Raw genomic sequence first — 16,209 nt, 5'->3', positions numbered from 1 at the left:
GGTTCACTAGAGGAGAGCTGGTCTTGTGGTAGCAAGCATGACTTGTCCTTAGCTAAGCAGAGTCTGCCCTGGTTGCATAGGAATGGGAGACTTGATGTGTGAGCACTGTAAGATATTCCCCTTGTGGGATGGAGCCACTCTGAGAAGAGCATCTAGGTTTCAAGTTCCCTCCCTGGCATCTCCAAAATAGGGCTGAGAGAATTCCTGCCTGCAACCTCAGAGAAGCTGTTGCCAGTCTGTGTAGACAATACTGAGTTAGATAGACCAATGGTCTGACTCAGTATATGGCAGCTTCCTATGTTCCTACAGTTGTAGTGAGTGACACATAGGGACACCTCAGTAGTGTAGTTTGTGATATCATCCAGTTCAATTCAAGATGACACACATAAACTTTTGAAGCGCAAGTGGGCTATCTTGTGAACCACCTAACTGACTTGAAGCAAATTTTGAACAAATTGCAGGGACACATAGGGTCACCTCAGTGGTGTAGTTTGATGTCATCCACCTAATTCAAGATGCCAGGCATGTGAACATTTGAGGTGCACATGGGCTAACTTATGAACTGCCTAACTGGTTTGGACCAAATTTAGTCCAGTTGTAGAGATAGTGAAAAGAAAGTAGATGGATTAGTTCTTACCAGAACTAATTCTCTTTTAATCTAATAATAAACCCTTGTTGGTGAATGTGCTATTCCTTATTTTGGGTCTGTCACATGCCTCTGGAGGCCTAAGAATGCTCAGTACCTTCTAGAGAGGGTTTTGCACTTTACCCAGAGGGGATCTTTCCCACGGACCTTGGGGATCTAGTCCATGGCCTCCTTTCTCCAGGAAGGCCTCCAAATGTTCTGGGGGGCCTCCCCAGAGGCCCACCACTGCCCACTACGCTGATCTTTGCCAATTTCACTGCCATTTGCACAGCCAGGAGGTGGGCTGAGCAAGCCTGGCATCCCCTCTGGCGGGTGCGACAGGTGCAGTGGTTGGTGGGCCTGTCCATCTGGGTGCACCTGGGACAGGTGACAAATCCAGGAGCAGGGATTCGTGGGTTTGGCTGGGGCAGGGGCTGGGGAGCATGGGATGGCCTCCTGTGCTCGAAGCAAAGCCCAGCAAAGGGCCCCATTGCAGGGCCATTGGGCTGGGCAAGAGGTATCCCTACTCCATTTCTCTTCTTCTCTCCTACAAGCCACACATCAGGAGAAAGAGCAGCACTGCTGAGAAGCAGTGGTTGCGAAGAAAAAGATACGCTGGGTTGTGGGGGCAACTCTCTCCTGCATTGTGTGGGGGGGGGGCATCTCCCCTGGAAATGGGACTTGGGGGCGCTCTGGACTGCAACGTGGGCCCTGGCCAAGCAGAGAAATTCACTGAGGAGTTTTGGCCTGGTCGTGCCTGCCTCTCTGCTCTCTCCCCTTCTCCCTCCCTTTGGGTCTACTCCGTGGATCTTGTCCTTTCTCCTGTGTTCTGCCACACTTGCACTGCGGGCTACATTTGCCTTTCCTGCTGAGTCCAGACTTCATACAGGCCTGCTTGGCTCACCCTCCACCCCCCGGCCGCACAAATGGCGTTGAAAATGGCAAAGAGCAGTGAGATGGTGGCAGGCTTTTGGCAGATTTTATTTCTAATTTTTTTGGGGGGGGGGGGCTTCGTGGTGGTGGGGAGCCTCCGAAGCTCTTCAGGTCCAGGCTCCAAAATGATTTAAGTGCACCACTGACTTTACCCCGCCAGGAATCTTCTATGGAGAGAGTGGTTTGTCCCACTCTGAAATAAAGTGGATGGTGGCAGCCTACTATGAATCCCTTTACAGTCAAGGATTCACCCTAGTGAACTACACACTACTGGTCTGCAAGTTGACTGGCAGCAGTTCTCCAGTCTCATGCCCACAATTAGCAAGCACATGGCAACCCAGAATCAGAAATAAAACAGCAGCAAAAACCACACTGCAGAAACAATTTGCACACATTGAATAATCTATTCCCCACTGAATTTAGGTTTGAATTTACTAAAGGGCAGCATATGAAAAATGAACATAGCAGCTCTGGAAATGCCACTGTTTAATATGCCCATTCAATGTGATTTATTTCTGAGTGCACATGTGCAGGAATCACTATTGGGTATTGGCAGGAATCTTTCAGTTCTGCTCTGCCTTGAGCGGGGGAATACCTTACAAATTTAAAATGGGTCAACAATGCATGCCAGCAAAAAGACCCACTCAAATCAACCAAAGAAGTTCCCATTTTCTCAATAGCTGAAGCATGCTGCATTCTGCACCAATGAGCAATCATAAATAGATTTTAAAGCAAAAAAAGTATGTTCCATACTGAAAAGAGCTAAAAAGCAATTGGTATCTTTTAGAACATCTATCTTTCACTTTGGGAGAGCAGATCAAAGCTTGCTTTAGGTCCCATACATCCCTCCCACCTATATCCAGAGGTGCACCTAGGTAATTTTGGAGCCTGTGTTGCGGGGAAATCCTCTGGAGCCTTGTCCTCCTGTTTAATTCAGCACCTTGCGATCATCCTTCCATCAGATTGACAGAGAATGGGGTGTCTAACCAAACTAAAGAGGATTAAACAAAATTATAGAACTAGTTGCCTGACAGAGAAATTCCCCCTTTTATAGGTCAAGACAATGAGGGAGTGTGCTCAAATTAGCTTTTATTCATTATCATGAAGGCAGAGTACAAGTCAGACATCTGACAAGCACTGTGCCCAACGTATGCAGTTGCCAGTTTATATAGATTAAAAGAAAGTCAATACATCCATCGACATACGTCATTTGTGTTTGAACATATGCTTTCCTGTGGTGCCAATTAGAGCCTTGGACATGAGTTACTGTTTGGCCTTTCTGCAGACCCTTCTCCTTGTCAGTATCTCCTGGTGCCAGTATGTTTCTTTCTGCTGAGTGAGGAATTTGTCCCATGACCCTGGTTACATATATTGTCTCCTGTCAGGCTCTAGTATTTTTACCTCTTGGCCAATGGGCCTCACATCCTTGACTCAGACAATTTCATTCTGGCCTACTGGCCTTACATTCTGTTTAGGAGCCTGAACTAAACTTTTATACACTTATTTGTGGACCGGGATTAAACATTTCTTTATCACCTGGACCTAAAGGCTTTTGGAGGCCACCCTTACCCCTATACACAGTATTTTTAATGTGACCACACCACCCAGGACAGATTAAGAAGGATTTGGGGGCCCCCAAGGTGTTTGGAGGCCCTGGACTTGGGCCCGGAAGTCCAGGGATAAGAGCACCTTTGCCCATATCCCTCTTATATCCATATCCATCTTATTCCAACTCACCGGCGGTCTCACCCCCCACGTCAGACTTACTCCCTGAACTGTTGCTTGCCAAGTTTGGGGGGCAGAAAGTCACATTTTGTTGCAGAGTGCAGAGAACTGAACTGTCAGACAGAACTATGGGGGTGGGACACAGCAGCCCGCCCTCCCCTCTAGTCTCTTCTAATTCTCTTCTCTGCCTGCTCCCTGGAGGATCGCAAAATAGCTGATGACAACTAAAGTCTTCTCAAGGAGGCAATCAGGATTGTGATCTGTCTCGTTCCCAAGAGAGAGCTTTACTTACCAGGCAAGCAATTAGCAAACAATGGTCCTTCTACAGCAGCTTTGTTCAGCCAAGAAGCAGCACTGGGGAAAAAGGCCAAAATGGCCAGGCACCTGGGGAGGAAAGAGAATTTGGGGCGGGGGGCGGGCCTCATACCCATCATGCTGGCTATGGGACTGTCCCTTCCCTACCCTATCCCTATATGAAAGAACTCTTGAACATTAAGATTTCTCAAGTATCTCTCTCTTGCAGAGTTTGATGACCCATCCGCAATGGTAGTGTTGGCAGAGGAAGAGCTGGTGGTAATAGATCTGAAGTCTCCAGGCTGGCCATCTGTCCAACCGCCGTACCTTGCATCTCTTCACTGTTCAGCCATCACTTGTTCCCACCATGTCTCCAATATCCCTCTGAAGTTGTGGGAAAGGATCATCAGTGCAGGAAGCAAACAGAACTCTCAATTCTCAAATATGGTATGATCATATATGTCCTTGCATGCACTGTTAGAGCTGGAATTGAACTGCAATGAATAAGTTTGAAAAATTCACACTAGATATTGAGTTGCACCTCAACATATGAAATATATTTCTCCTTTTTAAGGAGGAAGGATGCAATTTCAGCACTAAAATATTGAATCCGGTGCCATATGTTAATAACTGCATTGAAGAGCATTCTTCACTAGTATTCCAACAAGAGAAAAAACCTCATTGTGGGCAGCTTTATCTGAAGCTTTAGACACATAAGAAGTCTAGGAGGAGGTTTCTGTGGGGGAAGAAAATATTGGACTGATCTTGAGATGCTTCCTAGTCCCAGCCTCACTCTTGCATGTCTGTCATCCAATTTTCTACAAATCTTGATTCTCTTATTTAGCAGTTGTATAACTGCATCAAAATTTGCATTTTGCATTGTAAAGCTGCCTTTGTGACTTGCTGCAGAATTTAGGGAAATAAGTATGGATTTCTAGACTTCTTGAATATTCTGACTCTGTGCATACATCTGGGTACAGAAAACCAAATGGGGAGGCTATTACTACGTGTTGGGAAACTAGAGAAATCTAGAGCTTCCTTTAGCCTTACAGTAAAAATGGGATGCATTTCAGAATGTCTCCCACAATTCAGGCTGGCAGATACCCTGAGCTTTCTGTAGCAGCTGCTGTTTGCAGAAAAAATGTAGGTTAATGGATTTCCTCCGACGTTGTATTAAAACCTTAGCAAAAAGAAATTGGCTAGTAAAACCTTAAGAACCGATGTCTAATCTTAATCCAAACCAAGCCCAATCTGTGTAGATTTGGTGTTGGCTTTCCTGCTCCCTCCTCGCTCTCCCTACCCTTTCACTGCATATATTGTGTTTAATGTTGGTTGTGTTTAATTTTTTTAAAATTGTATGTAAACTGCTGGAGATGTTATATCAGGCAATTTATAAATAAACAAAACAAACATATACTTGATCTCCAGTTAAGTCTGCACTCTTTTTACAATTTGTTAGCCGTGGCCAATTAATGGTGGTACCAGCAAAGCTCCAGATCCTCCCCAGAGGGACTTGCTGCTTACAGGGTAGGTATAAAAACAGGAATTCTCCCTCTGTTTCTGTTGTGAAGGCAAAGTAGACGCTTTGGCTGATTTGGCACCTTGTTGTTTCTTCATTTAGTCTATGACAATCGGTCAATGTAGGGTGGAAGTGGTAACTTGTGTAACAAAAGTAAAATGTTGACCACGTTGAAGATGGGCCACTTCAAATATGAAACTTAGTGGTAATGACGGATGCCTTCTCTGAAGCTGCAAAGAAAGTACAAACAAGCTGTGTCATTGTGGAAAGGGCTTCCACCAAGAGAATGATTCACAATGTTGCAGTGATCTCTAGGGGTGTTCATGGAACCGTCTGGCCCGGTTTGGTTTGAGGCCAAACTGGCCTCGAATGGAACTGGGACAGTTCGGTCCAGCCAGTTTAGTCCGGCCATGGCCTCACAGAGGGCATTTGTGCATGTGCGGCAGCCGCCAAAATGGCGGCTGCTTGCTTTTACGGAGGCCTGAAAGGGCCAAAAAGGCTATGTTTACCCGGCCGCAGCGGTAATGAGGAAGGCCAGCACGGGGGGCGGGGGGACATTCACGGACACCCTCCACGGCTACAGCAAGCCACCCGAAGGGGCTACAGGTAGTTCCTTTAGCATCCAATTTTTTTTAAAAAAAAAGTCCATGGACCAGCCGGACCGGACCTGGCGGTCTGGTTCCGGTCTGACAGAACCGGAGGAAGGGGGGGTTCGGTTCGATCACAAACCTCCGGACCGCAGATTGCCGGACCGGTCTTGCACATCCCTAGTGATTTCCCTTTGCCATTGTATGCAAAGCAGGGTGCCCACAAATAGGCTCTTATTGCTCCCTTTTCACCTGGAGCTTCAAGAAATGGCAATAGCCCTGCAAATAGAGGATTCCTGCTAAGGTTCCCCCACTGTTCTGTCAGCTGTGCTGAAAAGTCAGTAGCATACAAGAGCTAGACAATTTGGTATTTCTGAGAACGAGAAGTGAGTGATACAGACACTGAGGAATGATGTGCTGAAAGTGAAGACCTTTGATCAGACTTCATAGGCCCCTGGTTGGGGACAAACTAATTTCTGAAATGTTGCTTACTGGCATGAGCAGCTGTGAAGTAGGAAGAGAAACAAGCAGTCGTGTGGTGCCTCAAATGCAACTAGATGGCTTTGTGTGTAATTGCTTATTTACTTGCTGTGTCTATCGTGTACTGCCTTTCTTCCAAAGCCTTCAAGGCATTCTACAGTTTTAAAATAATAGTTTTTTAACCTGAAACATGCAATTCAAAAGGTGTGGGCCAGGAATGGGGAAAATAAGGGGATTCAGGTACCACCCTTTAATCCTGTTCCATCATGACCAGACAAAATGCCCATTGATCCCAGCCAGGCCAGTGAAAAGAGCCTTGTGCCTCTCTTCTCCCCCTGCTGTAGCCAGGTAAAAATGGCTGCTAATGGAGACATGCCACATGCTATGTGAATCCTATCAATTAAACCACAACCTTGTTTAATGTTTAACATTTTGTATTTTACAAACATCTTTCCCAGTTCCCCCCACCCTTTCTTTATAAATGCATAATGACTGTTCAGATTCTTTTTGAATGTTTATTGCAGTGTGTGTTCCTTCTTTTAAGTTGAGCAATGCAGTACCAACTTTCTGGAGTGGTGGTTACCATGAACAAAAACATCCAGAGGCAGCCCAAGATCTTTCGGGGGTGTGAGCCAGATATTGCTCTGCCCCACCTGACAACTGAAACTCATGCTTCCATGTGTGCCCCGCCCCCTGTTTATGCAGTTTGCTGCTCTGATTTCCTCCTCCCGCCTCTGAGCATCCATGCTATGGAGGACGAGGAGGATGGAGCAGAAGAGGAAGGGAGGAGGAGGATGGAGCAGAGGAGAGCCCTCTGCCTGTGCCATACTACACACAATTCCTGGGGTCTTCTGCCCTCAAGATTGGCTTTGCAGGGTGGGGGGGAACTGGGTGTGGGATGGAAGGAGACGAAGAAGCCTCACTTGGTGAGTGGATCCATGCTGCTGATGTCCAAGATATTCTCATTGTAAGAGTTGTCTTCAGAGGTACTTTCATTAGTTTGACTGGAAGAAGTGGTAGTAAAAGGTATGTATGTGTCATCTTACCTGGAAAGTGGGACCTGATGTTGGACTGACCTGCATGTTGCCTTAATTTCTCTCATCAGGCACGAGGATGGCACAGTGAGGTTCTGGAATGCTTCTGGTGTTTGTCTGAGCCTCCTGTATAAGCTGAGCACCGTCAGGGTGTTTCTCACAGATGCTGATCCCAATGACAACTTGAACCAGACAGGGGAGGACGAGTGGCCTCCATTGCGCAAGGTGAGAAGAAGTGGCTGCTCAGCGGAGACCTCTTGGAGCCAAGGCCTGCTGTGTCTAGTTGCAAAGAAGCTGCTGTTCTGTACAAGTTCATTCTTTGCTTATGTGCTTTTCTCTTTTACTCCCTGATCTGCTAGGTTGGCTCCTTTGACCCTTATAGTGATGACCCCAGGCTTGGGATCCAGAAGATCTTCCTGTGCAAATATAGCGGCTACTTGGCTGTAGCAGGAACAGCAGGGCAGGTACTGGAAACAAATAAAAAGTATTTGGTTTGGCTTTCAAGTGTGTTCTATCCAGCAGCACAGACAAAGAGCTGTGACTGTTTCCCAGAGAGCCATTGGTACTGCTTCCTCTTCCCCCACCCTCAAAATGAATGGTGCAGGAATTTAAGCTTGCCTAGATGCTATGCCTTCTGACCTGGAATATATTCTGTGTAATCCTAGGGATTTGAGGGGCATGGAAGTTGATTGTACATGTTCAGATATTATCTTGGGGCTTAGTCCTAGAACCTGTTTAAGTCCCTGTGAGCCCATGTTCACATTCTAATAATGCACGGAGTGATTTACTACAACTCTGTAGTGTAGGAGTTCTCAAACTTGGGTCCCCAGATGTTGTTAATACAACTCCCATTCATCCCCAACCACAGTAGCTGAACGCCCAAGTTTGAGAACCCCTGCTGCAATGAAATCTCCTTAACTATGTCTTGCCTTTTTAGTAGGCATCGTAAGTTTCCCCCATCATGTATTTTGTATCACATGCTCCATCTACACATCCAATCTCTCATTTAGTGTGTCTTCGGACATGTTCATTTTTGTGACTCTTTTTTTAGTTTTGAATCAGTCTGCTCACTGAATTCTTTTTTTCTGTGTTAGCTAGTTGGATTCCTAAGAGTAATGGCAAATCTACATAGAGCATCAGAATGCAGTGTCTGTAATCATGGAGGGAGTTGGGAAGAAATTTACACTCTTAGCTGGATATTGAGCAATCGTAGCACTTGAGAGGTCTTTTAGCTTGTTTACCAGCCTGTTGCTTTTCTTTATTTACTTGTCATGGAGCAGCAGGTGGAATTCTTAATTTTGAATGACTAACTTGGGGTAGAGTAGCCCTTTTCATGCAAGATCTCTGTGATAGACACATCCAGTGGATCCAAAAGGTCTCTGCCACACTATATACGCACTTGTGGAAAACTTCTGTTGCCAGGTTGGTAATGGAAGGCTATAAGTTATAGACACAGTTGAACATTCTTGGTTTTCAGATGCTGTTCTACATTATAAACAGGGAAACACTCCTCTGAATCACATCTGTGTGTAAATTTGCAATGCAGAACAAAGATTTATCTTCATAAGAGTGTTTATATGCTGCTGTTCAACAAAAAGTTCTCAAAGCGCTTTACATAGCGAAAGGAATGAAAATGGCTCCTTTTCCCAAAAAGGCTCACAGCCTAAAATAAATGCAAAGGAGACCTCTGCATTAAAAAAAAAAAAAGTTCTTTGCTCAGTTAGCAGGTATACAACATGTATAACTTTCCTGTAGGCTGTTGACTTGTATTCCCACTCCTTTTGTGTTAATGTTTTGATCATCTTTGCATGTAAACTGGCTTTAGCATCTATGTTGGTTTTCATGCACACACAAGAGCAGATTGCTACTGGAAGGTACACTGCTGCTGAATCTGCTCCCAAGTGGCTTTTGTAGTCATGGACCTAAATGTGTGTTCACACTGATGTGCCCAGTCCGTGGCTTCTGCTAATAATGGGCAATTTGCACAACCCACATGTGACCAGATGGCAACAGGCTGTCATGCACCTAACAGTTAGGTAAATGATTTCTATTTTCACCCCCAGTAATGGGTGAAGAAAAATGACCATTTTATCACATGGGTGGCTTACCTATGTAACCACTGGGTAGGCTTGGTCATTGGTAGTTTTCTGCCAAATGGTGAAGAGAGTGTTATCACACATCCACATCACGTCAGAAACAGGAAAAGCAGGAGATTGGTATACTGCACCTTGCTGCTGGACAAAACTATTACATGTCTAGCTGCATGCACAGTGTGAGATATAATGCCCACTTAATAGGGCTGGCTATGTTACACACTGATATACCACCAGAAAGCTTGCATCTTGCCATTATTCAAATAGTCTTTGTCCTTTTGACTTCAGAGGGTGTTTTATGCAATGGAAAGAAGTTAGAATTCTGTCCCAAAGTGAATTTTCCCAATAACTGGAATTCCCTACCAACAAAGTGAATCTTAAACAAATGAGGAAATAGCTAAAATACAAAACTGTTTTTCTGTGATTTCGTGGTAAAGGTCCAAAGAAGGAAGTGTGTGTTGTCCTGGAGTGGGTTAGTGTGTAGGTGGTGGTGCTTTTGTAAAAGCTGCGTTTTCAGAACTCAGTCTAGAATGAACTTGCATCTCCTCTCAGGTACTCATAATGGAACTGAATGACGAAGAGGCAGAGCAAGTGGTTGATCATGCAGAAGCAGACCTCCTCCAAGATCAGGAAGGCTATCGGTGGAAGGGCCATGAACGGCTGAAAACCAGAGATGGGCCTGTTCGGTTTGAGCCTGGCTTTCAGCCATTTGTCTTGGTCCAGTGTCAGCCACCAGCTGTAGTTACATCACTGGCCCTTCACTCTGAATGGAAACTTGTGGCCTTTGGTACAAGCCATGGCTTTGGGCTCTTTGATCATCAGCAGAAGCGGCTGGTCTTTGTCAAGTAAGTTGCTTCTTGGAAAGGTTTAAATATAATATATTCCTGACTCTCAAAAAGGTTTAATGTGAAAATCTTGCACATAACTTTCCAAGGTCTTCATGGTATGGTGTGGGTAAGAGCAAGAACTATGAGCTAGAAGCTCTTCAATCAAATCCCCACTTATCCAAGATATCGGGCAAATAACTTCCTTAGTCTTATATCTCTGTAACCGCTCTCCCTGTTAGTAAAGTAGGCCACCAGCTTGTGGTTATGCTGGCCATTCAGATAGTAAGGTGGTGAGGGCTGCTGGCATGGGTCTTTTTCAGATGTGTGGAGACTTCCAATATATTCAGGAAAATCTTGTATTTGCTAGGAACCTCTCTCCCCAAGTGTATCCTGGCAGCACACAGGGTCTTGTCTTGGCTAGGGATAGAGACCTATTTATGTTGCCAAAACACAGGTGAAAATGGTTCTGTGTGAACACTCTTTGTGATACTGCTTGATGCTCTTTGTGCTGTCCTGCCCAGTGTGTTTTTCCCCTTGTTGTTTTGCTCCTGCTGCTTAAGTTCATTTAATTGGGGGTGTGTGTGTGTGTTTGTAAGCTGCTCTGGGGACCCTATTTGCTTGGAAGATGTAGAAATGAAATGGTTTTATAAATAAAAATACATGCACAATTGGGCTCAGAGGTGGATGTGTTGTCTAGAAACCAAAATACACTTTCACCCCATCAGCTTGGAGGGAAGGAGAAGCTGAACCCTCTCTTCTCTGAAGCGATAATTGGCTGGGGAGGTTTTTCCAGATGAATATTGTGGGGTGGTCATTGACATGTAAGGATAATACTGGTCTACTCTACAAAGAGATTGTAAGGCTCTCTAAGGTTGCTTGTGAGAAGTGCTATATAAACACTAAGCAATAATATAATCAATTAATGAATATATGTGTAGGGTCATGTGAAATCTAATACAGTGCAGTGTTTTGCAAACCCTTAGCTTTCACTTCCAATAAAGGCAAACATCTTACAACTGCAGAAGGATACTTACATTGATTTCCTTGGGGCCTTTGGGGCTTCCATTAATCTGCCCATCTTTGCTAACATTAGCAAGGGCTAACTTTCCACAAACACAAATGCTGTTAACAGTAGAAAGCATGTGTAGGACCCTTCTGATTTTGGAATACTGATTTTTCTGGTGCAGAATCCATGGGTTCTGGCACAAGTATACTCTGGTCCTGGCAGTATCCTTTATTTGCCTTACACCAGTCTTCAAAATACCATAGATCTTTTACTGAGATTCTTATACAAGACTGCCATGTAACCAATAACAGTTGGTCAAAAAAAGGAAGTGAGCTGATCCTCTTGACTTCACCCTAGATGTACCCTGCATCCCAGTGACCAGCTGGCCTTGGAGGGCCCCCTTTCGAGAGTGAAATCCTTAAAGAAGTCCCTCCGTCAGTCCTTCCGACGGATGAGAAGGAGCAGAGTATCCAACAGGAAGCGGAGAACTGCTGAGGTGAGCTGACCTGCTGTTTGAACGTATTCAGTAAAGTTTGTGGGTGGTGGCGGGACGTGTATGGAGCAGCCTGTTGTCAACATTGCATCTTGGCCTCACCATTGGTGACACGGATATCTTGCATGAGGTGAAGATTGGGCAGCTGGAGACTGGGCCCTTGGGGAAAAATTATGATGCTTGTGTTTCCTTTCAGTGTTTGTTTCTGCAGTTTTCTCCTCCTGCCATCATAAAGAGATGCAAAGGATATGCAGAGATTCATTATGCACTCTTTCATAAAACATTCTTTCTTAAAAGCTTTCTGTTTATAACATCATGTATTCGAGGGTTCTGCATAATTCCCACAGCAAGGGCTCAGCTCTGCAAGAAATGGCTCTTATAAAGCTTTCATCTCGCTTACCAGCCAACATACATATTGGATTCAGAAAAGGGTGTGCCTTTTTCTGAATATAATAACCATCTCTCTGCTTGAGCGATGCGAAGTTGATGAAAGGGGCTAATTCATTTGTTTTCTCTGTCTTGTGGGAAGGCACAAGAAGGAACACCCAGATATGATCATGATGCATTACAAGAGATAGAACTAGCTCCAGTCCAGCGCAAGATCGAAGCACGGTCTGCAGAGGACTCCTTCACTGGCTTTGTGCGCACCTTATACTTTGCTGACACCTTCTTAAGAGACAGTGAGTAACACAGGCTTCTCCCCATTAACTTTTCTGTGCTGAGAGTAGAGATCTGATTGATCGGTCATCTGGATATGTGTTGCATCCTGGCCATCCTTTGTGCAGCACCTGGACTCAAATGTAACCTAAGTATCGCTGATATGTGTAAAGCGATTCAACTTGGTCCAAAGCAAGCATTACTACTTCCTATAAAGGGCACAGAGCCCTTTTCAGTTCAGGCTTCCAAATAGCCTGAATTAGTTTCTAAACAAATATCTAGTGTTCTTAAATTTTATTTACAATCCCCAAATAGTTGGCTGAAAAACACCATTTCTATTAAGATGATTTAACACATTGGATATAGTCAAAGCACCTAGGTTCTGTCTTAAACTTCAAATGCAGCCAGGTTAGACTGGCTAGATAGCATTCACTTCTGTTTATGCAGAACATAAACTGCATAACATTCTTTGGATGATGAGAAAGGGAATGTGAGTTTTGGAGTAATGGATAGGTAGCTGGACACATTTTGGCTCAGGCCACACTTTCCTCCTTCCCCTTTAGTGACTGCTTCCCTGTATTGAGTCTTTTTTCCTCCACCATGGGGGCTAGAAACATGTGGATATATTCTGTTAAATTACCTTGTCCACAGTTGTCATAGCTATGCAGAAAGCTCTGTATTTTAATACACTGTGTGTTCTATTGTGTGAACCAGAGCTTGTGCTAAGAGTAGGAATGTGGGTAGACGAAACAAGGTGAGTCCTACACGGCGACTCGAAGGAATAGTCCTGTTTTCCACCATTGCTGTCTATGAAATATGAGAATTCTGCTCATGAGCTCTGTTTCCCCCCCTTGTTTCAGGTACTCGGCACTGTCCCTCGTTGTGGGCAGGCACCAATGGGGGCACTGTTTATGCCTTCTCTCTGCGTGTTCCTCCAGCCGAGAGAAGAATGGATGAACCTGTCAGGGCAGAGCAGGGTGAGTGCACAGTGCATGCAGATCTAGATAAACAGCACATCCTACATCTAAGGTTGAAGAGAGGTGTGTGACACCTTGGGGATAAAGGAACTAATCCCTAGGAAAAGAGTCTTTGTGATCGCTAAGGGGGCTCACTCTTGGAATCTTGATATGCTTTGCACACTGAATGTGGTCACACATTGGAAGCAGTGTGTGTGTTCTGTAAGAGTTAGCCCAGAAGCCATTGTCTGCAGTGGTGTTCTGGTTCTCGGGTATTGTTTTACAGGATTCAGTCCCTGGTTTTGTGGGAATTAATGATTTGGTGAAAAGCACTTTGGAGAATTTAGTGTTATGAAAAAAATAGTCTAGTTCATAGGTGCCTTCCTAAATATAATACTAACATAAATATGGGCAATTGCTTTGAATTTAGTTTAATGCCTGGTCAGCCAGCTTCAGAACTGTGCTTTGCTGGAACAAGCACTATAAAACTAGTCAGTCTTGTTGGAACTTCTTCCCTTCTGATCACAAAGATCAGGAAAACTGTCCTCCTGTATAGTCATATTTATCATCTATCCAAACAACCGGGGTTGAATGGATTTCTTTAACCGTGTGTCTCAGATGGCTACATGGACTCTTCCAAGGAAAGTGATTAACATCTCCCCCACCCCAACACCCTGGATAACAACTGTCATGAGTTGCAGTAAAGAACTTTTTCCAATATCTAAACTTCATGCAATGAAGAATCAACTGCCTTTTGTCTATGATTGTTGGGGGAAATTCTTCCGATTCCCCACGGTATCACTTCTTGAATATTTTGGTTATCAAGCTGCTGCCTTAGCCTATCTAAATGCTCATGTTTAATACCACTTTTCCTCCAAATAGCTCAGGGTAGCATGTTTAGAGGTAACAGACTAAAAACCCACACCATATTTTATTTCTCTAGAATTAGTTGGATTTCTAAATAGAAGATAAAGTATATACTGTCAAACTATTTGCTTGCTGGTGTCTTTGGATCCAGTTTCTTGCCTTACATCTGTGTCATGTACGTTGCTTACCTTTCCAGCCAAAGAAATCCAGCTTATGCACAGAGCACCTGTCATCGGGATTCTTGTTCTAGATGGCCAGAGCACTCCTCTCCCAGAGCCACTGGAAGTAGCACATGACCTTTCCAAGAGCCCCAATATGCAAGCAAGCCACCAGCTTCTTGTGGTGTCTGAAGAACAGTTTAAGGTAACAATACGGTGTGGTGGGTGGGTGGGTGTGCGAGCGCTCCTGGCCTGTTGGAATTCAGCTGCCAGAGATCTTTCTGGGAATTCATTTCTTCTTGGAGTTAACAGAACTCACTTGCTTTGGAGTGAACTTCAGGTATGTCTTCCATGAAGGCTAACTTTTCAAGTTGAAAAGAGTATTCTTTAGACTTGTGAGTAAGCAAGTCATACTTGCTTCACACCTCTTCCTACATATGCTCATCAGAAATTTCTCATGATGCCTCCCATAGCAAGGGATAGGGTCTGGTTAGGAGGGAAGAGCTGTGTTCTGGGATCCTGGCTACAAACCAGCCAATTGATGATGTTGCAAATGGGAGGGTTAGGGGTTAGCAAGCAGTGAGAACGAATGTGGTACCTTCTGGAAATTCGACTGCTTGCAAAATCCCTTTCGTCCAGCCGTGCAAGTTTAGTCACTCCTCTCAGTGCTGGCAGAAAGCTCAGCTGCTTGAGGCTGAAGGAAGGAGGGGCTACAGCTTCCTCTTAATAGCTAGAAACAAAGCCTGCCCCCTTGCTGAATATGCACCACCAGAAAATGTGCTACATGTTGACTGGAACTGAGATAGGATAGCTCTGATGTGGCAGATGAATAATCATGTCGCTTTTGTGCATTGGCAGATATTCACGTTGCCCAAGGTCAGTTCCAAACTGAAGCTCAAACTGACAGCTCTGGAGGGCTGTCGGGTGCGGAAGGTGGCAGTCGCTAATTTCAGCAGCTGCAAGACGGAGCACACTGAGAACGATCTGGCTGTTCTTACCAACCTGGGAGACATCCATATCGTCTCCCTCCCTTTACTCAAGATGCAAGTGCGGTATCCCTGTATCCGCAAGGAGGATGTGAGTGGCATCGCGTCCTGTGTGTTCACCAGATATGGGCAAGGTAACACCACAGTCCTCCATAGGCTATTAAACTGTGCTATATTAAGTCTGTATTGGGATGGGGCCATAACTCGGGGGAAGAGCATCTGCTTTGCTTGCAGAAGGTCCTGGGTTCAATCCTTGGCATCTCCAGCTAGAGCTGGGAAAGACTCCTGCTGAAACCTGAGAGTTGGTGCTCGTCAGTGTAGTCAATACTGATCTAGATGGACCAGAGTAAGGCAGCTTCCCAGGTTCCTAAATCTCTGAAGTCCCTTTATCCATTGGCTAAAACCTCAGGCATTGGGGGGGGGGGTTGTGCTGTGGGGAGAGTCCCTCTGTGCACAATTCCAGGAAAGTGCGGGTGTGCTCTTGATGGCAGCAGGGGGAGAAATAGAATTTGGGGAAGACCTTTGAATCATACCGCTGCTAGCTTCCTAATGAGGCAGCTGCTATAGGCTTCTTTATTTAAAGCTTACGAGGATCACGAGTGCTTACGTGAAGAAGTGTTCCAAGACGGTTGAAGGTAAATCTACATTTCTTAGAGGGTTCATGCATAAGTCGAGAAATTTGTTCTACAGATCTTAGCAGGAAACACTGAAGATCCCACACAATGATTCCATGGGATCTTTTTTTTTTTTTTTAAGTCGACTCCAAGCACGAAACAGAACATTGGAGCTTGCTCAAGCAGCCAGATTCTATGCATGTTTACTCTGAAGCTAGCTCCACTTTATTCAAGGGACTTGCTTTGAAACAAGTGGGCATGAGATTGCAGCTTTAGCCTGTTGAATGGGGGGAAACATAAAGGTGCTTTTTAGGAAATCCAGTTTTTCCATACTTTGGCTCTGTGAACTTATGAG

The 16,209-nt window shown here is 44.9% G+C and overlaps 1 protein-coding gene across 11 annotated transcripts in view; it reads left to right on the top strand.

The window, feature by feature from the left end:
• Positions 1–16,209, top strand: part of LLGL2 (LLGL scribble cell polarity complex component 2) — a 99,917-nt gene that overhangs the window by 70,562 nt on the left and 13,146 nt on the right. For all 11 annotated transcript variants that reach the window (XM_053293002.1, XM_053293003.1, XM_053292996.1 and 8 more), the window contains 10 exons: positions 3,807–4,024; positions 5,037–5,104; positions 7,269–7,422; positions 7,557–7,661; positions 9,843–10,135; positions 11,481–11,619; positions 12,146–12,296; positions 13,134–13,250; positions 14,293–14,459; positions 15,113–15,374. In XM_053293002.1, coding sequence (XP_053148977.1) covers positions 3,807–4,024; positions 5,037–5,104; positions 7,269–7,422; positions 7,557–7,661; positions 9,843–10,135; positions 11,481–11,619; positions 12,146–12,296; positions 13,134–13,250; positions 14,293–14,459; positions 15,113–15,374 — 1,674 coding nt within the window. The remainder of the gene's footprint in view (positions 1–3,806; positions 4,025–5,036; positions 5,105–7,268; positions 7,423–7,556; positions 7,662–9,842; positions 10,136–11,480; positions 11,620–12,145; positions 12,297–13,133; positions 13,251–14,292; positions 14,460–15,112; positions 15,375–16,209) is intronic.

Source organism: Hemicordylus capensis, chromosome 2, assembly GCF_027244095.1.
Source record: "Hemicordylus capensis ecotype Gifberg chromosome 2, rHemCap1.1.pri, whole genome shotgun sequence".
Lineage (NCBI taxonomy): Eukaryota > Metazoa > Chordata > Lepidosauria > Squamata > Cordylidae > Hemicordylus > Hemicordylus capensis.
The sequence above is the reverse complement of the archived record's forward strand: the minus strand, read 5'-3'. Positions and strand labels throughout refer to the sequence as shown.